Raw genomic sequence first — 24,223 nt, forward strand, 5'->3', positions numbered from 1 at the left:
CTCATTTCTTAGTTCCCACATTAGATAGAAGACAAAAGGGCACTGGCCAGAAGTCTGTGGCATCCTCGGGCTTCCATCTCTCAAACTTGGGGGGTCTCTTAGACTTTGTGAGTTCATCGTTACTGAGCAGCGTCCTATTTCATAAAGCCCTCTCTTACCTACGTTTAGAGTTAGGAGGCCATGCGCATTCCTCATACCCTAGCCCCATGAGGGTCCCACTAAGCAGGTGTCAACTACTGCAGGACTCCAGCAGCGCCTGAGGCCCAAGTCACCCAGTGCACTGAGGGCGACAGACCCACCTGACCTCTAAGACCCCACATCGACATGGCCCAGTTCCCAGGCCATGTCCCACCTCTACCTGTGTCCCAACTGCACCCAGAGAAAAGGAACAGCACCCAAAGAAGAGGGAGGCCAAAACGTTTAAGTTATTAAATCAAATATACAGAGTGATTCATTTAATATGTACATATTTACAGAAATGCACTTTCACAAGGAGGGTGGCCGGGGCCGGCAGGTGGGCAGCGGCCTGGTGCCCGCGGCAAACGCTGACAGCTGGGAAGGGGTCTGTGTGAAGGCACTTGTCACAAGCTTCAATACTGCCGCCGTCCCGGGAGGGAAACCGAGCAGTTGGGAAGGGCACTTCTGAAAGCACAGTTGGAGATCTCTGGAGAGTTCTGGGCAGGAGGAAGCAGGGACAGCAAGCTGGAGGGGCTAGCCGAGGCATGGGCCAGGTTTGCGTGCCAGCCTTAGGCCATACCTGGTAAGTGACCTCCAACCCCACTGACAACCACAGGCGCCACCAACAGCTATGGTAACCAGCATCACACGGGCCACCACAGGTCCCACTGACAGCATGCCAGCCCAGCAGCCAGTGCCACTGACAGCCAAGCCACAAGCCAATGGCCACAGATGTTCCTGACAGCCACAGGTCCCACTGACATCCACAGGCCAGGCCAATCGCCATGGGTGCCATGGATAGCCACAGGTCCCACTGAGAGCTACAGCTAAGACAACAGCCACAGTCCCACTGACAGCCTCGGGCCACACTGTCAGTCACAGGTCCCACTGAGAGCTGCGGGCCACACTTAAAGCCACAGATCTCACTAGAGCCACAGCCCAGCCCACGGGTCTCATGGGCTTTTGGGCCTCGAGCTAGAGAGAAACCCAAATGAGGAATAAAAAAGAAGATTCTGTAAACAGCGACAGCCTGTGGTAACAAACATTATACGATTTGGTGAGAACACAAACACGCCCTGCTCTCCTGCCACAGTGCGTGTGGACACGGAAACTTTACAAAAATAGCAATGATCCGAGAATACTCCGTTGTTTTCCGCCTGACAGCCATTGAATAATTTATACAAGGTTAAAGAAACGTAAAAAATAAACATTTGTTTTTTGTTTTTGGTTTTGTTTTTTACACAAAATAAAGAAACTATGCACACGGCCTTGGCCTCCTATGGTCCGGCAGGCAGCGTGGTGCCGGCAAGGGTTCTGATGCCAGCCTGGCAGCTGGCTACTCCCTGCCAGCACAGCGCACATCCTTGGTGCTTCTGACGGTGCGGTTGTCCACTTTGGGCCCTGGAGCCCAGCAGGCTGGCCTTCCCAGGGAGTAGCTGGGGTCTTTGGTGAATTTGTGTGAGAGGAACTTCTCTGCCTCTGGGGAGTCCCCGTCTCCACGGCTCAGCTCCTCATCCTCCTCGTCCTCCCCACCAGCCCCGCGGCCAGCTGGCCCGGGCAGTGCCTCGCCTGCCCTTCGGGGAGGCGGTGTGAAGTTTTTGCACTGATAGAGTACGTCCTTGTGGCCCCCAGTTCCCAGACCACTGCTGCCCGGCCGCTCAATGGGGTTTCGGATGGGATTGAGCGGGGCCCACTGGTTGTTGGCGCTCTCGTCCCGCGGTAGCCGGCTCCTCTCACGTTCTTTCCTGCGCTTTCGTGTCCACCATACGCAGATTACCACACAGGCGAGCCACAGCACACTGAACACGCTGCACAGCACAGGCACCAACAGACCTGGGGAGAAGGAGAAGAGGTTAGCATCCCATGCCTATGCAGGCCAAGCGGGGACTCTCTGGTTTTCTAGAATGGAGGAGCTAGGTGGCAGCAGACACCTCATCCCTCTGAGCAATGTCCACCTGCAGACTTCCACTGGTCCTGAGTCTGGGAGCCCCCGCTATCCCAGCTTACCTGTGGAAGAGCCACCCATAACAACTGTTTCCACCTTGACCTCGGTGACAGCCAGCAGCAGTGAGCTATTTCCTCTCTGAGTGATGGCAGCCACGATGGCATGGGCTGTGCTCTGGATCAAGCTGCTGTCAGGCAGGTCCTTTGCAGGGCTGAAAGACTGTGGCAGAGGATGACACTGGGGGACAGCCCAAAGGTACCCTTTCTACATCCCAGGAGCCTGTCATAGCCACTGCCCAAACTCTGATCGGGTCCTAGCTGGATGTACAGAGGGCTGCCATGGCTAGAGCTGCATCAGTGCTGCGCTACACACGGCAGGGACCTGAAAGGGCTTGGAGACCAAGAAAGGGGAAGTTCAGTGAAGTTGGATCCTGATGTAGAGATGCACCCACCAGACAGATTTAGGAAGGACCCTGCCCCTGTCAAACCCCTGTATCCTGTATGGGGGCCGCTGGCCTTTCTCAGGCCACTCAGCTCCCAGACCTGCATCTGAAGAGCTACACAAACAACACCAGCCCCACAACTCTATCCCTTCTTGTGCTCTGGCACCCAACCTGCACCCAGCCTGCATCCAAGCCATCTTCTCTTCTCCCCTCTCTCTGAATCCTGCACAACCTGCCATCACCATGTGTCACAAGGCTACCTTGATCTCCTGCTTCACTCTCTCCTTTGCTAACCCCACCCTGCCTGACCTAGGTGGACTATCCTTACCCTAGCCTTCATGGCTACCACTTTCAGAGAGCCTCATTTCAGAGTTCTCCTACCTCCTTCCACATGCCAGGCAGGGCACTATCCAACAGCCAATATCCACGGCTTCAGAAGCCAGGCAAAAGGAGTGACTGGTGCTGTATGGCTGAGCTAGAATTCCTGGATGTCACTGGCTCATGCCATGTCTGAAACTCTGTTTCCTACGAGCCTGGTACCCATCCTGTCATCTCTGCCCTGGACCTGTCAATGCTTCCTCCTAGTCCTGTCTTCCATACCACACAGCCAGCACTGCCTACCAGAAAAAGCTCCCTGTTAACCTCACTGGGCTCCAGACCATTCCTCGCGATAAAATCCAAACTCACATCCTTGTTGCCTTCCCACTGAGCAGCTGACCCCATGGACTGTCGATGACCACCTACCTTCCTGCCACCATGCACTGGATACAGCTTCCCACCCAGCCCCACTCAGCTGTGGAGGTGCCCAGAGGGAGGCCACATCTGGCTCCTATCTCAGTTCCCACTTCCTCGGGTCTCCATTCTGCCATGTAAATGCCTCCCCATCCTCAAGTCTGCCACTGCCCCACAGGATGCCAGAGTGTCACTGCCGCTGAGGGTCTAGAGGCCTGCTCAGTTCAGATCCCCCACCACACTTACCACAGCCACCTCCACAGCACTAGCCCCTGAGGACGCGCGATCACAGAGCAGCAGGAGGATGCGGTCGCGTGCTGCCGCCCTAGTGGCGGGCAAGGCTCGGATTCCAGAGCAGATAGTGCCCACGGTGGTGCCCTGGGCAGGTAAGCAACAGGTTAGTGGGGTTTGGGACCAAGATCTAAGGCTACTCATGTCCCTGCTGACCAGGGGTGGGGGGTTCATCTAGGAAGCAGAAGAGGAACAGTGGAGCCTACCCTGCCTCTGAGACAATGGGAGGAGCTTGGAAGGGACATTGTGAATTCCAAGCTCCTCTGTTCTGGGGAACGGGCAGGCTAGTTTGGAACATCCAGAGGATGAGGATGGGTCAGCCCAGTGCTCTGAGTGCCCAGTGCCCCCAGGGCAGCAATGTTGGGAGAAAGTCATGGGCCAATGCTTGCAGCCACCCTGTGAGAACTGGGGGCGGGGGGAAGTATGCAGCCGAGGAACCTCTGCCACCCACATCATAAACAGGAACTATCCTTTAAATGGCAAAGTAGTGGCCCCCAGCATCCCTGCAGTCTAGGCCCCTGGAACACTGGGCATGTTAGCAGCCCAGACTGGATCCACTCTCTCTCTCTCTCTCTCTTGCCCAACAGCGCCTCGGCTCAGTGCTTTCTCGTGTGAGCCCACTGGTGGCCATCTGTCGGCACAACCATGGGCTTCTGGATCTACGTGAGCTGAGCAGAGCAGACTATCACTCTAGGGGTAAGCCTAGGAATCCTGGGTCATCCCCCCCCGCCCCCGATCACTTACCTGAGGCACTTGGTCACGGTTAAAGCGCAGCGTGAGGCGAGCACAGTTGTTGTCTAAATGGGAAGTCCGTGGCAGACAGGGGGTGCTGGGTGACAGAGGTTCCTTGGCTGCACACTCCCCCCAGTTCTCACAGGGTGGCTGCAAGCACTGGCCCACAGCATTCTCCCGGCATTGCTGCCCTGGGGGGCACTGGGCACTCAGAGCACTGGGCTGACCAGACAGCAGGCAAGGCTTCCATCCACACCATACCTGGAAAAGACATGCCCAGGAGACACATGGGAATGGGAGCACAGTCAGGTGAAGGCTGCACACAGACATAAGACATGAACCAGTCAGTAAGTTTCAAGCCAATGTCTCTACCGCCCAGGGGCCCTAGGGAGTCAAGCAAAACTCCACTCCAGAAAGGACGTTCTGTCAAAATATAAAGAGCCAGGCAGAGCCTGGGAGTGGACTGAGAAGAGAGGTGGGCCCAAGATCCCTGCCAGCTCATCCTCCAAGAATGACCCTCAGTAGTGGGCAGCCTTATCAACCTCCACCTCTACCCCTGCACCAGCCTCTTGATAACTGAGTGAGCCCAAAGGCTCAGATTATGCAGGGTCAAGGTGTAATGGGGGCAGATAAGGGGCTGGCCCCACCTTGCTGCAATCCCGGTGGCCATCCAGGCAGCGGCAGCTGTTGCAGTCTTCCACCCAGGAACTCCCATGCGGGAAGGACATGCCCCGGGACCAGCAGGGCCTCGTGAATATGACCACTGTGGTGAGAAGAAGAAGGCTCAACAGAGTATCCAAGCGCTAGAGGGTGGATCTGGTCCACACCCTGACCACAGTCACAGCCAGCCTACCTTCCTGGCATCTGGGGCCAGAACGACCTGGTGGGCAGCTACAGCGGTACCCGTTGATCTCATCCACACACGTGGCTCCGTAGGCACAGGGCGAGGACTGGCACTCATCAATGTCTGCAAGGAGAGCGGATGCATTCTTAGGGGTGTGCACCCCACATGGGGACCAGTGTGTGGGCGAGATGGGGAGGGGGGGCAGGAAGGTTGTACCTCAGGCCACCTGACCCATAGCTACTTAGGCTGTCACTCTGCCAGTCTGAAGCCTTCTGACCCTCAGGCCCTTACCCTCTTCTTCTGCCTCTGTGCTGCGCGTATGGTGGGGCCTCTGTGCTCCACTCTCTGAAGTGGCCACATCCACAGAGACATCCTCACAGCCAGAGGGAGCATGAACATTCCACCCTGTAGCCCTCTCCCTCCCTCTCTCCCTCTCCCTCTCCCCGAGATGCAACTGGCTCTTCAGGAAGGAACTAGGTGCTCACTGGACGCAGACATGCCAATGGGAGGCAAGAGAGGGCTGTGGTCATGCCGTCTATCAGGAGATGGGTGTTTATGCTTCCTAGCTCTAGGCACGGAGGTTGTCAGGAGAGGGCCCTAGACAAAGCCCCCAATCCCAGCCTTTCCATCAACCTGGGCTGCTTACTGATGCGACAGTCAGGACCCGCAAAGCCGGGCGCGCACTCGCAGCGGAACCAGTTGACGCCATCAACACAGATGCCTCTGTTATAGCTGCAAGGGAGAGCGTGGCCATAAGGGGTCCCCCGTGATGGGCCCTGCCCCCCACCAGCCTCCTGGGCCGCCACTCACCAGGGTAGAGGGTTGCAGTCATTGGTGTCTGGATTGAAGGGGAAAGAAAGGGTGGTTATTTCAGCACACACTTGCCCAGCACACCGCGACAGCACATTTTTGTGTCTGAGGCTCATGAGTAGACACTATCCTGTCCAGACCAGCCTGGTACAGCCAGTGAAGAAGAACGAGGAAGGCTCAGGACCCCAAGGGAAGCCACCAGGTGTGGGGGCTATAGTTGGAATGGGACCTATGTCTTAGCAGGAGTCCAAGCCTGCAGAGTGGTGGATTGGGGGAGGTAGAAGAACTCTGCAGATCTGACATAGTGGCTGAATTGCAGAATGGCAGAGTCTCAAAGGTCCAGAAGTGTGGATGTGTGAGGTGGGCAGGTGAAGGAGTAGGTCTTCCCGGAAGTTAGAGGGGTGGGTGGGTGGGGGCTGAGTGAAGTTAAGTAGAACCCACAGGCCTCCCCCACCTGAAGCCCCTCCAGCTCACTATGTGTGCAGGTGCGGCCCTCCCAGCCATCCCGGCAGATGCAGGAGAAAGAGTCTCCACTGCCCACACAGGTGCCTCCATTCACACAGGGATTGGGCACACAGCTGCTGTTCTTGGCTGCCAGGAGGGAGAGAAAACTTCTTGTGATGCCTGGGGAGAGCCCAATATGGCTGGAACAGGCAGCTCCAGGCCTAGGGGAGGCAGCTAGCCTGGGTAGAGTGCTCACCAATGGTGCAGGTGCTGCCCTTCCAGCCTGGAGGGCACGCGCAGCGGAAGGTGTCGCCGCTGTCATAGCACGTGCCACCATTGCTGCAGGTGTAGGCATCACACTGGAACTCGCCTGCAAGCACATGGTTGCTCAGCGGGCAGGCCATATTGACCACAGCAGGGTCCTGGCAGGCGGCCCCTCCGCTTGTTCCTTTGCAGGGACCCCAGGCACTTACGTGAGTGGCAGGTCTTGCCCTTCCAACCATCATCACAGGCACAGTAGAAGTCATTGACCAGGTCATAGCAGCGGCCGCGGCTGTGGCAGGGGTCGGGGAGGCAGTCGTTGGGATCTGGGGGGAGGACGCCGGTCAGCGGGGGTCACCGGCGCTGGGGAGGGCTTCACGGAGAAGAGCAAGAGCTGGGCCCAAGCACGTGGGAGCCTGGGATTCCACCCCATGACTTCAGGCCCATGCACGCAGTGCTGAGTAGGACACAGGGGTAGAGCCAGGCCTTAGCCAGGGTTGGGGGGGCAGTCCAGGTAAGGCAAGGGTGCAGACTCACTGATGTCACAGAGTTCGCCTTCCCAGCCACTGGGGCAGAAGCAGCGGAAGGAGTCCACTTCGTCAATGCACGTACCCCCGTTGCGGCAGGGCTGGCCCATGCAGTCATCAATGTCTGCGGGAGAGGTTAGGTGAGCTGTCCCTGTGGCTGGCCAGCTTGTCCTACCCCACCAACTCTGCACACCACTCACTTTCATGGCAGTAGGTGCCTGTGAAGCCGCTGTCACAGATACAGGAGAAATTTCCCCCAGGCAGGCTGACACAGTGCCCGTGAGGGCCACATATGCCAGAGGGCGCAACACCGTATGCTCTGGACCCTGCCTCGAACCCGCAGCCATCGATCACTGTGGGAAAGAGATGGACAGGGATCAGACCCATCTCCACCCCAGGTACCGACCCAGCCTGAAGGGCTGCATCCCGCACCTCTACATGCCCCGCCAGGGCATGTCTCCCTGGGCACCGAGCAGTTCTTGCCACCAAAGTCTTCTGGGCAGGCGCAGTAGTAGTCACCCTCAAGGTTGTAGCAGCGAGCACCATTGAGGCAGGGGCTCGGTTCACAGAGATCCACGTCCACCTGCAGGTAAAGAGTGTGTGTGTGTGTGTGTGTGTGTGTGTGTGTGTGTGTGTGTGTGTGTGTGTGTGTGTGTGTGTGTGAGTGTCCAGTTCTAGACAGAAGCACTGTCTCTGGTAGACGACCAGGCCTCTCGGCCTTAGACCCAGCAGTGCCAAGCTGAGCTTGAAGCTCCCGCCCACCCGAGAATGTCCCAGCACCGTCAGCTGGACGGAAACACCTGTGGGCCACCAGTCCCCTCCTGCCGCCCTCGCCTCCACAGCAGCCAAGCTTCCTCTGCCTCCCACAGACAGCATCCGGTCTTGGCTCCTCCTGCCGGCAGGAAGGCCAGCTTCTGACCCCCCATGTTGCCAGGCTGCCCTCAGAGCTGAGAGGTCCTTCCTACAGCCAGCACCACCATGCTGCGGGGACCCGAAGCCAGGCCCCTGCCACGGGCCACTAAGAAGCCCACAAGACCAGAGCAAAACTACGTGTGCTCAGGACAAGGGGAATCACCCAATAGGGGTCAGGGGAGCAGCTGTGAGGAAAGTCACTGGCTTCTTCCCTGGCCCACCCTTGACCCACGATGGCTGCACATCATCAAATAAGCGATTCTGCCTTTGGGGGTCTTCTTGCAGGGTTCCCCTCTGCATGGTCCCATAGAGGGAGTGAAGCATATACGATTGTTGAGATGAGGGACAAGCCTGGCTTTGGCGTTGCTGAGTGCGCCCTCCCAGACAGAGTTCCCCGCACACCGTGAGGCGGCTCCCACCAAAGCCTCCCCCTAGGTTACTACCTCACAGTGCGGCCCAGAGAGGCCCTGCGGGCAGTGGCAGTGGAAGCCATCCACCAGGTCCTCGCAGATGCCACCCCGACGGCAGGGGTTGCTGGCACACTTGTCGTACTCTAGCTCGCAATGACGACCTCCAAAGCCCCGTGGGCACACACACTGGTACCCATTGACCAGGTCCTAGGTGTGTGGACAGGCAGGTAGGTGAGTGAGCCTCATACAACACCCCCTCCCGTTCCCCTCCACCACATTCTACCCTCCCACACTTGCCAGCCTCCTTACCTTGCAAGTACCCCCATGCTGACACTGCCCGTGGCAATCGTTGATGTCTAGAGGCAGAAGGGCACGTGGGTGGGATCAAGAGGGCCCTCTGTGCTCCCCAGCCCCTCCCACCTGCGCCGCCCACCCATACTGACTGATGTGGCAGTTGATGCCCTTCCAGCCCGGGAGGCAATCACAGTAATAGCCGCCAATCAGGTTTTTGCAAGAAAAAGCATTAAGGCACGGCTTCCCTTCACACTCATTGGCGTCTGTGAATGAGACAAGGGAGCTGTGGGGCTCGGGCCCCACTCACCCACTGGGCCCTGCACCTGGCACCCGCAGCCCCAGCAGTGCCAGCAGCAGAGCAGCAGCAGCCACATGCACAGCACACAAGCCATGCACAGACAGCCCCCAGGGAGCCCTTACCCAACTGGCAAGTAGCCCCAACCCACTGCTCCGGGCAGATGCACTCGAAGCCGTCCACCTGATCCACGCAGGTGCCACCGGCTGCACATGGATTAGAGGCACACTCATCAATGTCTGCAGGGGTGAGGGGGCAGAGAGAGGTGGGGGGGGGTCGGTAAGAGTGCGGCCAGCAGATGGGAGGGCAAAGCCAACAGACCATGGCCAGTGAATGTGGGATCATGTCTAGATAGTGTAGACCCATGGACAGAGGGCATGGGCTGTGGTCAGTGAGTGTAACTGCATGGCCAACGAGTCGGGTCGCAGTACATGGGGTCTCAGTCTGCAGCGGGGAGGCACAGTCCCATGTAATGCAGCAGGAACCAACTGTCGTTTGGCCACAGTGACCGCTGTACAGAGGATCCAACCACTCTGCCCACACCCCTAAGTGCTGCCACTCCTACCTTGTGGAGCCCCCAGACACTCACCGAGCGCACAGGTGGGGCCACTCCATCCCGACGGACAGTGGCACTCAAAGCCAGATGGCACTTCATGGCAAGAGCCCCCGTTGGCACACGGGTTGGAGGCACAGGCGTGCTCAGCTGCAGAACCAGAACATGAGTGGAACGATGCCCACGGAACTCAAACACCCCTCCCCGAGCCCACCAGACCCAGAGTTCACGGGGGTACAAGGCAGTGAAAAACGGGCTCAGTCAAGCTCCCTGAGAGACAGCATTCCAACCTACCCCGCTCGCAGTTCTTGCCCAAGTAGCCGTCTGGGCAGGCGCAGAGGTATTGGTCAGGCTCAGCATTGATGCAGGTACCCCCATTGACACAGGGGTGGTGGCTGCCACAGTAGTTCAGGTCTGGGCACAAGGGTAGGGCTCTCAGGGATGGGCCCAGCGTCAGAGCTTAAGGCCTGGCCCTGCCCACTGCCCACCATCTACCTTTGTCACAGAGCAGGCCACCCCAGTTGGTCTCACAGTCACAGTGCCAGGGCTCCACACAGCTGCCATGCACGCAGCCAGGGTAGGGGACACATTCGTCACAGAACTTGCCCTGCCAGCCGTAGCTGCACCTGGGGGACCGAGCAACGAGGCCATCAGCTGAGCAGATGATGAGAAAGGGGTACAGGAGGCAGGCACAGAAGTGCAGCCACCCCTACTGGGTCTTGGCCCTGGAGAACAGCTCTGAACCAAGCAGGGGTTACAACCCGCCGGCTAGTCACGGGCATTCCCGGCCACTGGCTGAGATGGCCTACCCAGCTGTCCTGTCACTCCCCCCTGAGCTATTCTAGGACTCAGCTCTGAGCCAGGCCCCACAAGCAGGCGCCTGGAAGGAAGGCCCAGCCGGGGGAGGCCCAGGGATATAGTGCCAGGTGCTGCTCACCAGGTGCTGCTGGGGACACAGCAGCAACTGGGATCTGAGAAGGATGAAGAGGCATCAGAAGAGATCCTGGCTACCCTGGTCCAAGGGCTCTGTGACCTTGGGTGCCACCCATATCCTCATTGCTACTCAAGGGCAGAGGTTTCTCTGGCTCCTAGGAAAGTCCAGCCCAGGGGCTGCCCAGCCAGACCTATGAGAGGGCCACACCGAGTGGGGCTGAACCCAAAACGTAGACCTGAAGATCTCTTCAGAGGCCATAATCTTACGGCCTGGCTCTGACCGCACTGTGGATTAGTGTTGCCTCTGGGGAGTCCCTCAGGATGTAAGTAGGTGGCCAGCACAGAGCCAGCAGGTGAGAGAGTACAGGGCTCCAGTAGGGCTGCCCTCTGGGCCCTGGACAAGACTCTGGGGGCCCCTTCCTCAAAGGCTAAGGCCCTTTGGGGCAGGAATGACGCGCAGGCCACGTCACTTCCACGCTGACACCCGCCACAGGAGTTATTTTTATAGAAGGAAAAACCACAGCCCTTCCTGAGCTGCCCTGGAGCCACGCACACACGCGCTTATCGGCCCGGCTCACCCAGGCTCAAATAGGGAAACTGAGGCTGGCTCCGGGATCCAGCCTGGAAGGTCCAAGGCCGGTCCACAGTAAACCTCCCATCTCTACTTGGGAGTCTTCTCCCCAGGTGATACGGGGAGTCGGGGGGGGGGCAGAGCGGGCCATGACTAGGCTTGGGTCCTCCACCAGGGAGCACCAAGGCTAGCCTACAGCCCAGACCCCATGAGTCCCAAGGGCAGGTTCTCCACCCTGGGCGGGCCATCCCACACCAGACTCCACCTTGTGGCTTTCCTGCCAGCCGTTCCAGGGCCTGGGGAGGGTGGCAGGAAAGCACGGCCATCTCCGCAGTAGCATCCGGTCGGGGAGGGGTGTCCTCTGCTGAAACCTGAGCTCTGGACAGCAGGAGGCCATTTGGCCTCACCCTCAGGCCCAGGGAGAGGCGGGTGGCACCCACCTACCGCCCCCTACCTTCTCTTGCTTTTCTCCCCAGTGCTCCTGCCTGCATGCTACCCAAAGCCTTCCTCATTGAGGGAAGTTGACTCATCTCTCATCTCCCTCCAGCACTGACCACGCAGGGATGCTGCTGATACAGCCACCAATGTAACGGAATGTATCTTGGGCTACACTTACTCGAGTGTGGAGTTAAGGGTAGGCTCTTGTGTTTACCATCAGTGGGGCGCATCTGCCCGGAACCCGTGTCCAGCTCCAACACAGTACTCAGAGCCAGACTGTAAAAGACTACACCGGGCAGAGCGCTGTCCACATGGACGATTTCTGCTGCCTGTCCCACCCCATCTCCCTCCTTGGATGTGGCTCCTGAAGTACGAAGCCAGCCCATGCTGAGCCAGGTGCCCCTCGCACTGTTGTGAGTCCTGCCAAGCCCGTCTGAAACCACACTGTGCACAAGTGGTACCAGGGATGTCTCCACTGCACACCCATCTCTCTCTTTCTGCCCAGGGACCAGCCCAGCTGCTGAGCTCATCATCATCCACACCAATGCCACCATAACCCCCCTCCAGCCCGCCTCAGCTCCCCAACTCCCTGGACGTCCCCTCCAGACCAAACGGTACACGTGCCTCATCGTCCTCATCCAGCAACACACATGAGGCATACCCACTGCTCAGAGGGCACACAGGAACAGTGAGAACCAGGGTGCCAGGAGGGCCTTGTCAGGCCTACTGTTGTGGCTTCCCAGCCTGAGACACTCATCTCCAACCCCATTCCTACACCCTCCAACCCCCTGGGTCACCTCCTTTGCCATTATCCTCTACCCCACTGTCTGACCTCATCACCTCTGTCTCTTTCATGAGCCCCAGTGGCCCCTATCTGCTCTAGGCTGCAGGATGCCCTCCATCCTCCCTGTCTGTCTGTCTACATGCCTCCAAGTGCTGCAGGCCAAACCATTCTCAGGCCCTCCTCTCCACCTGACCGCTGGACTGTAAATATGCCTGGCTGCCTTAAGCCCAGGCCTGTCCAATATGCCCTGTTTTGCACACACTAGCCTGCCTCTCCAACAGCCATCCCTACCTCAGCTACCACAGCTCCATGGTTTAGTGGCTCAAGCTAGCAGGGCTGCAGGTCCTGCTTGACTGCACTCTCTGTCTCTCCTAAATCAAACTCATCATCAAATCCCTGTTCCTGAGAAAGTCTGCAGGTCCAGCCCACCCCTCTACCCCACTGGCCCATCGCTCTCCCATATACCTTCTTCCTTGCTGCCACACTGTGTGGTTCTCCCAGGCCCCTCTTGATAGGGCCCTCCTTTCCCCTAAGCCTCTTTCTGCAGAATCATGTCAGTCTCTCCCACTAGCACTGCACCCATGAGTTCCTACTGTGTTCGCCTGGGCATTGGACTCCTCACATTTAGGTAGCATTCATACACGTATGCACACATGCATGCATGCACATCACATATGTGCACCACATACACACATATGTGCACATGAATGCATACACATACACATGCATGCACATACACATATGCACAAATCACACACACTCCGAGTGCTTGCATGCACACAAACACACATATGCACACACACGTACTTGCACACACATGTACATACACACAGATGCACAAATGCATGCACACACACATCCCTCTTAGCCTCTGCCTCTTGGTGAAGTGACTACCTGGCCACCCTCCCTTGTCCCCTTCTAGCTGTTCCATGGAGAAAATGTGACTGGACACACCACATGCTCAGGACAGCACTGCCCGCTTCGTGGCCACAAGCTTTGTAAGGGCAGGGTTCCATTCCGGCTCCATAGCATCAGACTCCCTACATGGTGGGCACCTGGCACGAAGCACCTACTGCATGACCTACTAAAGCCTGCAGGGTGCCCCAGCTGCTGCAGGCTCAACAGCAGCTCCAGTAAAGAAGGGAAGGGCAGGCATGGTGCTCACCTGCACTCCCCAGGCACAGTGCATCCCCCGTGGAGCAAATTACATCCTTGTTTACACACGGCTGGAACAGAGGGGCAGAGAGAGGCACAGCTGCAGCCAGCCATGCCAGCCCTGCCCCGTGCCCATTCCCATCCCCACACTGGGAGACAGACCCCTTACCTTCTTTGCACTCCTTGCCCATCCAGCCATCCATGCAGGCCTTGTTGCCGTACTGGTCGCAGGTGTAGTGGCCAAAGAAGTCGTTGCGGGGGCGGCAGAACTTGTTGCAGGTGGTACTGTAGTAGTTCTCGTCACAGCGCACTCGGATCTGCAGCTCCAAGTGTGCCACGTGGCCGCTGAAGTGCAGACTCTTCCAACGGTCCTCAGGGTTGATCATGCCAGTGTGCAACACCCGCTCAATCAGCAGCTCCTCTTTGGGAGCAGCCAAGTTAGCCAGCAGCAGTGGCTACCCATCAGTCCCCCAAGGGTGCCCTACTAGGCAGCTTCAGGGGCAACAGGGCAGCCAGGCAGAGGAAGGCTGCCACCCCTGCAGGAGCCAGGGACAGAACGGACACAGTCCAGGCGCTCATGAGAAGGCTGGGCAGAAGGTCTAACCAGAACCCTGTAAGCCAACACTCTTGCTCCACCCTCACAAAGATAGGGTCAGGAGGGCTGTATACCCTAAGCTCCCTTCCACATTCATGGGCACCACACCAGCCATGGGCCACCATTCTCTCCTCCTCCTCCTGCCTCTGGCTCCCAGAAGCACCCTACTGATCCACCTTAAAACAGAATTCTGTGACTATGGGGTGGACTGTCCCCTAGTGGGCCTCCCCGTGCACTGAAGCAGGCTATCTGAGCAGGCTGCATAGCACCCGTCACTGCTGTTTGCGGTTTTCTATGGCAGCTGGTCGTAGAGTCCTCCTGCTCCACTTTTTCTTCCTGGTGCATTAGTACAGGCCCAGCTCAGTGCCTTGGGCTAGAGCTCTCCCAGTGGGCTTTGCGTTTTGGTAAGGCCTCTGATTGCCTTCCTTAGACCTTGGCTGACCCCTACTCTGAGCTCCCTGCTCCCCCTGTTCACCTGTCCTTGGTGACATCGCTGGAACTGGGTTTCATCCTGATCATCGTGCATGGCTCTGGAAGGTCTCAAGGGTCATAAGCTCAGGTCTAACCCATCAGCCACCCGGGCCTCTACCTTGTGAGAGTAGCCAGAACTCCTTAGCCCCTCAAGCTGCCTATTTCAGTCTCTTTGTCTTGAGACAAGCAGCACCCTCCTTGGTGGCCCTTTGTTGGCCTTGCAAACTCTGTCCACAGGGCAGCCAGGGCAATACACCCCCAGGAAGACGCCAGCATCCTCCCTGGCCGAGAAGCCTGCTTGAACTGAACTGAGCCTTACTGACGGCTTCATCTCCTGATCACAAGAACTCCACCCAGATCCTCAAATACTAGCTTGGATCCTGTCTCTGGGCCTTTGTGCTTGCTGTTCATTCTCTGCTCAAGGCGCTTCCCCATTTGTCCACAGAAAACCTCTGCCTCTCCACTAAAAGGCTGAGACGACCCCAGCCACACACACAGACCGCACACAGAACAGCCAGCTTTGAAGTGGTGACCCTCAAGCTTCATGTTCTAAGACAGAGAAAATGCCACAAAGCCAGAGAGCCACTTGAGGGTATCCCATTCCACAGCATCACCAACATGGGCCTCAAAAGAACGCACTGAAGACACCAGGAGTGAAGGGACAGTATGCGCAGCTCTGCGAAGCCACAGGTGTGAAGAGCTCCTTTCACCAGAATAAGACCTCCTAGCCATATGAGCCACGGCCCCCAGCAGACAGAGGGCCATGGACCTGACCACAAGCACCCTGGCCCAGGGGACCAGAAATTCTTGCTGGCAGCCTCCACCCACCCACCCACTTCCCCCAGTACAGGGCATACTCACCATCTGGAGTGGTGTCATTGTCCCAGTCCCAGGCCTCCACGATGAGGGTGAAAGAACGCTGCAGACATGACATGGAGGAGGGCTGGTCAGGTGCCTGAGGCTCCCTCCCACCTGCTGCTCTTCAGGATGGGGCAGGGTGCATGCCCCTGGGCTGCTCAGACCTAACAGAGAACCCTGCTCCGTGGCTCTGTGGTACCTTCCCGTCCCCATCCATGTCTCCAACACTGGCCCATCTCCTCTACAGATCCCACATATCCCAACTCAAAAGTGGAAGATTATCCTTGGCTGCGCCTCTCAGGAAGCTTTGGCTCCTTGCTCTTGGGGTCCCCAAGGCCCAGTTCATCTCCACCCTGTGCAAGCTCCTGAAGTCAGCAAAGGGTGAAGGGAAGGGTTCAGGCATCTATGGGCAGAGCACTTCCATTGGGAATAGGTCCCTGCACCCCACTGAGGTCTGAGCTGAGGTTGAAGATTATGTGGTGCTATATACTTGAAGCCCACTTGAGAGGGCAGTCCCCTGGCTACTTAGCAGTCACTCTACCAGTCACATGGAGGCGCTTACCCAACAGAAAAAACATCAGAGAGTACATAGTCAGTCTCACAACTATCACCCCAAGACAGGCGTTAGGTGGGTCTCTTGATGTACAGGTGGGTAGGGAATACTGAGGCTCAAGAAGTGCTGTGCTAGGCACAGCCTCAGTCCATAATCATGGCCAGCTCTTGCCATCTGTCCCTCCTGCCCCAGGCCATGGTGATGAGTGCTGCTGTGAGCTGTTACCTTGGCAACATCCGACCCACCCCTGTGAGAGGGTGGCCTGAGCCCACCATGACCTCAGGTACCCCTTCCTCTGCAACTCGAGAATGCCGAGCAAACCTCACATTTCCCTAGATGGCTGAGAGTCACCAGCCATTCCTCAGCCCTCCGAACCCTCCCTCCAGACTCATGAGAGCCCCATCTAACCTGGGCTAAGCCCTAGGCTTTCTAGAACTTATCCCACTGCCTACTCGGCCTCCCTGAGCCTCGTGTGAGGAGGCCCTGGCCTTTCCCTCAGCATGAACACTCTTGCTTCCAACTCTGGTACCTCCTCTGAGCACCTGTCCTCAGACACAGGGCCCACACCATGTGAGCTGGGCCAAAAGCAGAGGCCATGGTCCCCTGGTTCCATCAAGCCACTACAAGGTTTCTTTATTATATTTATTTTATTTATTTATTTATTTTTGGTTTTTTTCAAGACAGGGTTTCTCTGTGTAGCCCTGGCTGTCCTGGAACTCACTCTGTAGACCAGGCTGGCCTCGAACTCAGAAATCTGCCTGCCTCTGCCTCCCAAGTGCTGGGATTAAAGGCATGTGCCACCACCGCCCAGCCTTTTTTTTTTTTAATGTATTTGTCTTATGTAAATAAGTACTCTGTCTTCAAATACACCAGAAGAGGGAATCCGATGCCATTACAGACGGTTTTGGAGCCATCATGTAGGTGCCGGGAATTGAACTCCAGACTTCTGGAAGAGGTCTTAACCACTGAGCCATCTCTCCAGCCCACCAGGTTTCTTAATACCATCTAAGGCCCCCTTAAATCCTCTTTCCTGTTCCTACCCTAACAACTCCTCTCTCTGGTCTCTCAGCAAGCATAGGGCCTCCCAGTCCTATCCAGAGAAGCCTAAGAAATCCCCAGTGTGGTACCCTCATCTGCCTGGATGCAGAGCCTACCCAGAGCTCTCTCCACACCACCCTAACCACCTGGAAAGCCATCCTCAGGGGCTCCATTTGGCCAAGGCTAGCTCCCCGGTGATAAGCGGGTCCTCAGTCCCTTCCCAGGCCTCCCTTCCCTGCCCTTTACCCGCTCATTCACTAGAGTGCAGAACAGAGTTCAGACTGCCTACAGCCCCTGTATCAACAGATGGAGCCAGAGAAAGTGAGGGACAGGCCCAGGTCATAGAGCCCCAGGAGAAATAGGCTATAACCCAAGGGAGGAAGCACTACAAAGAGGAGGAGGAGGAGGAAGAAGAGGGGGAAGAGGAGGAGGAGGGATGAGGAGGAAGAAGAGGAGGGAGAGGAGGAAGAAGAGAAGGAGGAGAAGGAGACAGAAAGGAGGCCAAACAGGGCCAAGAGAGCAAGGACTATGGAACAGAGAGGGCCATAGCACAGGGCACCAGAGACCCCCACCGTGGAATCATCACTGGTTCCCATCAAAACAAGTGGCCAGTAAGAGCTGAGGCCATCAGGTTTTACACTCGCTCAGCTGCTGCATAGGAACAAGGAGCTGATGGACTGTCAGAGGGAAAGGCCAGGCTGGGCCTGAGATCACTGCCACCATTGCTACAGGCCAAGCCCACCAGCTAGGTTCAGAGGCAATCACCACAGAGCAGGCGTAAGATTCCCTGCACACACCTGCGCTTCGGATGATCCAGAAACACTCCCAGGAAACCCACGCCAGCCACACAGGTAGGGTTACTGCCACCTCAGCCTGAGCCCAGGGCTCCGGTTACCTGCTCCCGCAGGGACACGGCCTGCCCGCCACCCGCCACCCGCCCGAAAGGGCCTGTCGCCCGCCAGCTGGGCTCCCTACACCTGGATGGCAGGAAGTCATCCAGGGAGAACCTGAGCCAGCAGGCAGGCGGCACCTGTGGCTTCTCCCCACCTGCCACAGTGGCCCCCCAGCTCCTCCCTCCCCCAGCTCCCAGGACCATATCCCTCACTACAAATGGCTGTGTGCATCCCTCCCTGGGAAGCCAAATCCTACTAGGTGACAGAGGGACAAAGGCGACTGGGCTGGAAGACTGTAGGGTCTTGGGGCTTTTAGGGTGGGTGGGGGCTAGGAAAACTGGAGGACTGTGGGTGAGACAGAGAGCTACCACCTGCCCAGGTTCCCCAGAAGCAGAGAGAAAATCCTGGTCCCTCCTCCCAGGGCAGTCCTCCTGGGCCACCTGCTTGACAGCCTCTGGAGTTCTATATCACAGCCTCTTCCCAAAGCCTGTCCCAGACACACCTCAGCCAAATCCACCACCGTCTGGTCAAACTCCAAGTCTAACTGTAATCCCCTCACCTCGCCCTTAGACAGAGCTAAAAGGACAGCAGAAAACAACAGGAAAGGCAGACTGAGGACCAGGTGTAACCCCCTGGCCCCGTAGTCAGGGTACCCAGCAGCCCAGCCTCAGGTACGAGGCTTGTTCTACTCTAGCTGCCTTTCTTGGCCCTGAGCGAGCTCAACACTTGCTGCCCATGTCCAGAGTCCTAAGCACAGACATATTTTCTGAAACTAGAGCTTTGGAGAGGCCTAGGCCTCTGTCACCATTGTCACCCAAGGGATAGCCCTCTTAGGCTCCAGGTTTCTGGACCACAGGAAGAGACGGTAGACCAACCTATGCTTGGGCTGGACAGGTGCACCCCACATCAGAAACCAGCCAAGGCCTAGCCTAGGTGCGCCGCTCACCCACTGCTGGAAAACCCACGCTCCCACTGTGAAGAGGGAAGCAAGCCTAACATGCCTCATAGTCTACTGCAGCTAGCCCAGCATCAGGGTGGATGTGGGACGCCCAGCTCTGGATGAGGTGTATGGACAGTAGCTACTAGATCAGGCCTTTGCCAGGCTCCCCAGGATCTCTCAGTTGCCCAGCCCATTTCCCATTCCATGCAGACACCATGATAGTACCTTTCCTGCCAACCCACATGTACAGCATCTACCCTTCGCCCATCTCACTACAGCTCTGTTTTCCATTCACTCCTGTGGGCCCAGGGACAAGGGCCCCATCCACTTCCATGTCTGAATCCTCCACTGGCCAGGTTTGCACTTGCTGCCTCATGGAGCCCCAGTGTTGCTGGCTATGGAGAGCCCTACTATAACGCATACTATGTTGATTGGATCAAGACACCCAGCCTATGAGGGATATGGTCAGATACAGAACAAAGCAGCACCTGCCCCTGGCCCCAACCAAGGAGGACTCGTGGTCTTACGGGGATGCTGTGGGAGGTATGGGTTGTGATGAAGAGACCAGTGCTTATCCCAGAGGCACGGAGGGCAATGTGGTCCTTTGGTGTCCATGCAAGGAACACATTATAGAACAGCCCACTTGGGTCAGGTAGGGTCAGGCCCTCTGTTCGTGCTCCCAGATCTGTTCCAGCACCTTCTTACTTACAAACAACCTTCAGCCCTCTATCCTACTGGGACGGTCCTCCCCTGACCACCTTGCCTTGCCTCCCTCCCTCATGGCCATGGCCATGTGCTGGACAGCCAGTAGGGGGAGAGGAAGGACTTATGTAGGATACAGCTACATTGAGGACTTCAGTAGGGGACATGCTGGGCATCCTACAGCCTCAGCTAGCTTCAGGGGTCCCAGTGAAGAAGACATTGCATCCATCTCAGGGGAGAGGAACCAGGTTACAGAACTGCTGCTAGCTCAGCTCTTCTAGCCTCAGAAACCAGGTCCACCTCAGACCCACCTCTCTCTCATTCACTACCCCAGAAGTGCCATGGAACCCACACTCCACCATGCCACCAGTCTTTCAGCTCTGACAGTGCAGACACCATTGGTCTCCCATGAAGGAAACGGACGGGAACAGGACTGCACCTGGACTCCGAAGGCAAGCTGGTCAGGCAGCAGGCCTGTAGTAGAGGCCTCTTCTCTTTTAACAGCCTTTCCAAAGCACAGCCCCACTAGATTGTCCTCCTGAATATGCCATCCACCATACCCCACAGGGAAGCTCCTGCTCTACTCAGAACTCTCCATCAGCCACCTGCTCGGCCCACAGAGCTCAAGCATGCGTGGTGAACGTGGCCTCCCTGCTGCTAGGTATAGGCAGGCACCAGAGCCACTCCAGGGAAAACATACATCTCCTGAGGCCATCTGCAACATGCACAACCTGATGGGAGTTGCTGCAGCTTTGCACATCGAAGAATCCACTCAAGAGGCTCTGAGGCAGATGTGAAGCCACAGCTACCTCGGTGCAGGCATAGGAGGAGTTGTGAGAAGACTGTGCTTGCTCTCGTCCGCCTTTTGCACCATCCCATCTTTCCACAAGGCCCTCCACCAACCCAAGGAACCCAAGACCAAGCTGGTTCTTGCTGTCCCCAGGAACCAAATGCTCCAGTGGGCACCTGGATTCCAAATGTACCCTGGCTTACGGGACAGAGATGAACTTGTGGCAAATTGAGCAGCATGGCCGCAGGGCTGTTGCCAAAGAGCGGAAATACCAAGGTACTGGCATCACAGCACCAGCTCCATGCCTGGCAGCCAGGTCACGCAGCAAGACGGGAGAGGGGAACCAGAACCGCCCCGCAAACGCGAGATACCCTTCAACCTCCAAACTTCCATCCAGGCTAGAAACTTGCCTACCCCTGAGGCATCTGAGAAAAGCAGCTGGAAACAGAAAGTTAAAATGTCCCCAAGACAAGTCCCAAGGGTCGAAGGAAGGCAAGGGCCTGTCCCATCCCGTTTCACACCAACCGGCTGGCCAGCGGGGCAAAGAGCCACAAGGGACACGCGTTGGCCCGCCACATTCCTCCAGGCCCTCCCTGCCCCCACACCCTCTGCTGCCAACTCGAGCAGAAAACACATCCTCAGGTAGCGATTTGGAGCCACGCTGGCTTGGGCCCAAGTGCAGATGACAGGCTGTCGGCCCTGCTCAGACCTGCCTGCTGTACCGCTGTGGGGGCGAGTGGGGGAGGGCCAATAGTAACTGCCTAGGGCCCCTCCCATGCCTGCCCCTGCCTTTTTCCATCTCAGGCATAAACTTCCTATATCACAAGCCCCCAGGGTCAAGGATACCCTACATATGGGGCAGGAGCCTAGGGGAAGGTAAAGACGGAGGCACAAGCTGGGTGGCCTTGGAAGAAACAGTTGTCCAGGGCTCAGAGCAAGAGCAGAGGAGGACAAACCCTGCCCACCCATGCCTGACCCCCAACCTAAAGTCTCTTCCAGGACCAAGGCACCAGGCAGACCCACTCCCATGGCTCTTGGTAGCTGGACTAACCGCAAATCAGTCAGGAAAGCTCTTGGGTCACTGCCTGATACCCCACTGTACTCCCTCATCCCAGGCTTCCAGACCCACCCTTACCAGCTGTTTTTAACGTGGTTCTCAAGGCTATGTTCATATTCACATCTGCACCTACCTAATTTCGCACCCGCAGACAATCAGGTAAGGGTACCAGCCAGGTCCAGAAAGAGAATAAAAGCAAGCACCGTAAGGCTTCCTGCTCCCAGGCCTTTCCACCACAGGCATGGGACCCGTCTCCCCCCCACCCCCAAAGCTGGATCCCCATCACCCTTCTTCCTAGCATGCCCAGGCTTGGGTTCCTGCCTGACTTGACCACCCCTAAACAGACAGGATGCTTCGCAATTCCAGAAACTAACAAGCAAACAGCAAAACACCCGCAAACAGCAATGCCACCGAGGGGTACAACTTGGAGTCTAGTTAGTGTCTCTTCCCTTTCAGAGGGGGGGTCTTTCCATCTGTAGCAGCTTCTGCCAACACATACAATCAGGCCATCCCTGCGCAGGTCCCAGGCGCCTGTCCGTGCCCCCGGGCATCCAGGAAACTGCAGGGCAGGAGCAGGCTGGCCGCGGGCCCGGACGGCTCGGCTCCGCCAGGGCCTGCCCCGGACCAGCCCCAGCACGCGCAGCGCACATGCCTGCACAGCCTGCCGGGCCGCAGGCGCCTCGCACCTCCCCACGCACTGACACGCGCAGGGCGACGTAGGCACACTCCGAGGGCCGCCGTGCACGCGGACCTTGACCACCCCGCCCCGCCGCGACCCCAAGCCTGTCGGCCCCCGGGAACCCCGCGCGCCCACGTGGCCAGGCGCGAACCTGGTCGCCAGAGCACGCGCCCCAGGCCAGCCCGCGGCGCGGCGCCCCCTGCCGGCCCCGCCCCGTCTGGGCGCGCGCGGCCCGCACCCGCGCGGCCGCAGGTGCCGAAGGGACCGCGGCGGGCGCCGAGGCGCGCAGGGAAGCTGAGTGCGGGGGAGGGGCGCACGTACCGGCCAGGCGAACTGAAAGGGAATGACGACGAGGCCCGGGTCCTGGTGGCCGCTGGTCCGAGACCGCGCGCGCGCTCGGTCCCCCGCAGCGCCCGCCGGCGGCAGGTAGAAGGAGTTGCCACCCAGCACGGGCGTGGCGCCGTAGCCGTAGCTGCAGGGCCCCGTGGGCGTCACCTTGGCCTGGTACTCCTTAAGGCACACGCGCACGTACGTGTCGCACTCGTCGCGGCCGCAGCCCCCCGCGCGCGTCGTCCGGCCGTCGCCGTCACAGCAGGCGCCGCTCAGCAGCTCCCCGTTCACGTTCCGCAGCGCGCTCAGCTGCAGCTCGAAATAGCCCATGGGCCGCGTCGCCTAAAAATAAGGCAGCGCGGAGTGCAGGGAGGCGCGGGCCGGGGTCGCCGAGCCTCCGCCCCGCCCCCACCCTTGCGCCGCTCCCAGGGCTCCGGACCGCGGCCGCTTGTGCGCCGCCTGGCCCGGAGGAGCGGCCCGGCCCGGTGCGCCCCGTCCGCGCCCGTCGCCGCCGCGCGCCCCGCTCACCTGCACGCACAGAACCAGCAGCAGCAGCAGCCGCCGAGGCAGGCGTCCCCAGCCGCATGCCCGCATCGCCGCCTCGACCCCGCCCGCGGCCCCGCCGCCGCCGCCGCCGCCCGCGCCCGCTACAGCCGCCGCGCCGGCCTCCAGCGCCCGCCCGCCCTCCGAGCCCGGCGGCGCACAGGCGGCGGCGGCCGCACAGGCGGCGCGGGCGGGGTCGAGCAGTGCGCGCGGGCTGCGCGGCGGGCGTGCAGGGGAGGCGGCGGCTCCGGCTTACTGCAGCCGCTCTCCGGCGGCCGGCCCGGCTCCCACCCGGCGGCGGCGGCGGCGACGGCGGCGGCGGGTCCTGGCCTCGGCTCTGCGCGCCCGCGCTCCCGGCACCGCAGCCAACAAGTTCGGGACGAGACTGACAGCTCGCTCGCCCATTCGTCACCCGCGCACCTGCATATGCATGAGGGGGCGGGGCCTCGCGGTGGGGTGGGGCCGTGGGGGGGTTGCTGGGGGCACCCCGAGCTTTAAAGGAGGCGAGGGTGCGGTCTATACGCGGGGCGCCGGGGCGCGGGGCCACCGAGCTGTGGCTTCTCCTGCGCCCAGGCTCGCCGAGGTGGGGCCTTTTCTGCTCCAGAATTCTCGCCCGGGTTAACAGACTGGGAGTGAGTGGGGCGCCCCCTGAGGTCATTGCCTTGGTCCCCTCCCATCAGAGCGCAGCCACTCTCGCGCAGCTCTTGGTCCCAAGGGAGATGCTGCCTGCTGCACACATCAGGATTTTGCCCCCATGCGGAGAGGGTGGGGCCCTGGGACCCGAATGAGCCCAACTCCTGGTGCGTCCCCTTCCCCCGAGGAATTTCCCCCCAGCTCCGCAGCCTCCTGCCACTTTCACGCCGGCTACAGGGGGCGCTGCTCCCCTCCGGCGCTCAGCCCTCCCTTCTTCCAAGCGCACAGGTTGAGTAGCCAGTCAACAAATGCTCCTTCCTGCAGGCTGTTCCCAATTCCAAGCTGAGGTGGTGGCCACCGCCGGACTCTTATCTTCGAGGAACGTGCCGGCCAGAGGTTCAAATTTAGGGGAAAGGAAAAGGGCATAAAGGATAGTGGTCCATGTCAAGAGGACTTTCCATCAGTCTGGAGCCTCGGTCACAGAGCCCGGGTGTCCCAACCCTCCGTTACCATTTCTTGACCCTGTTCCTAGGTGATCAGTTCCTCCTCCTCGTGTCAATACCAAGGGTTCTTTGTCTACAAGCTGCCTCT

The 24,223-nt window shown here is 58.7% G+C and overlaps 1 protein-coding gene across 5 annotated transcripts; it reads right to left on the reverse strand.

The window, feature by feature from the left end:
- Window positions 1-403: 403 nt before the first annotated feature.
- Window positions 404-23,072, reverse strand: Jag2 (jagged canonical Notch ligand 2). 5 transcript variants are annotated; one of them, XM_031356413.1, is made up of 26 exons: window positions 22,985-23,072; window positions 22,448-22,798; window positions 15,478-15,535; window positions 13,720-13,971; window positions 13,561-13,621; window positions 10,165-10,295; window positions 9,964-10,083; window positions 9,706-9,819; window positions 9,242-9,322; window positions 8,971-9,084; window positions 8,837-8,883; window positions 8,561-8,734; window positions 7,638-7,788; window positions 7,406-7,558; window positions 7,216-7,329; window positions 6,891-7,004; window positions 6,674-6,787; window positions 6,448-6,564; window positions 5,974-6,001; window positions 5,810-5,895; window positions 5,173-5,286; window positions 4,967-5,082; window positions 4,332-4,580; window positions 3,543-3,674; window positions 2,185-2,341; window positions 404-2,010 (listed from the first exon to the last, which is right to left on the reverse strand). In XM_031356413.1, the coding sequence occupies exons 1-26, from the start codon at window positions 23,048-23,050 to the stop codon at window positions 1,514-1,516; spliced, it is 3,711 nt and encodes a 1,236-aa protein (XP_031212273.1). In that variant the 5' UTR covers window positions 23,051-23,072; the 3' UTR covers window positions 404-1,513. The 5 variants fall into 5 exon arrangements, with proteins under 5 accessions (XP_031212273.1, XP_031212272.1, XP_031212275.1 ...); XM_031356412.1 differs by having other exon boundaries at window positions 9,242-9,355; XM_031356415.1 differs by lacking the exon at window positions 8,971-9,084.
- Between the last annotated feature and the right edge of the window lie 1,151 nt (window positions 23,073-24,223).

Source organism: Mastomys coucha, unplaced genomic scaffold (genome assembly GCF_008632895.1).
Source record: "Mastomys coucha isolate ucsf_1 unplaced genomic scaffold, UCSF_Mcou_1 pScaffold6, whole genome shotgun sequence".
Taxonomy (NCBI): domain Eukaryota; kingdom Metazoa; phylum Chordata; class Mammalia; order Rodentia; family Muridae; genus Mastomys; species Mastomys coucha.

What these genes read in the sequence shown, in the direction of transcription:
- Jag2 (XM_031356412.1), bottom strand. Translation starts at nt 23,050, where the DNA reads ATGCGGGCATGCGGCTGGGGACGCCTGCCTCGGCGGCTGCTGCTGCTG. An exon ending in TGGGGCTACTTGCCAGTTGG is followed by an intron (nt 9,085 to 9,241) that starts GTAAGGGCTCCC and finishes TCTCATTCACAG; the next exon opens with ACGCCAATGAGTGTGAAGGG. An exon ending in CCCTGGCGGGGCATGTAGAG is followed by an intron (nt 7,559 to 7,637) that starts GTGCGGGATGCA and finishes TCTTTCCCACAG; the next exon opens with TGATCGATGGCTGCGGGTTC.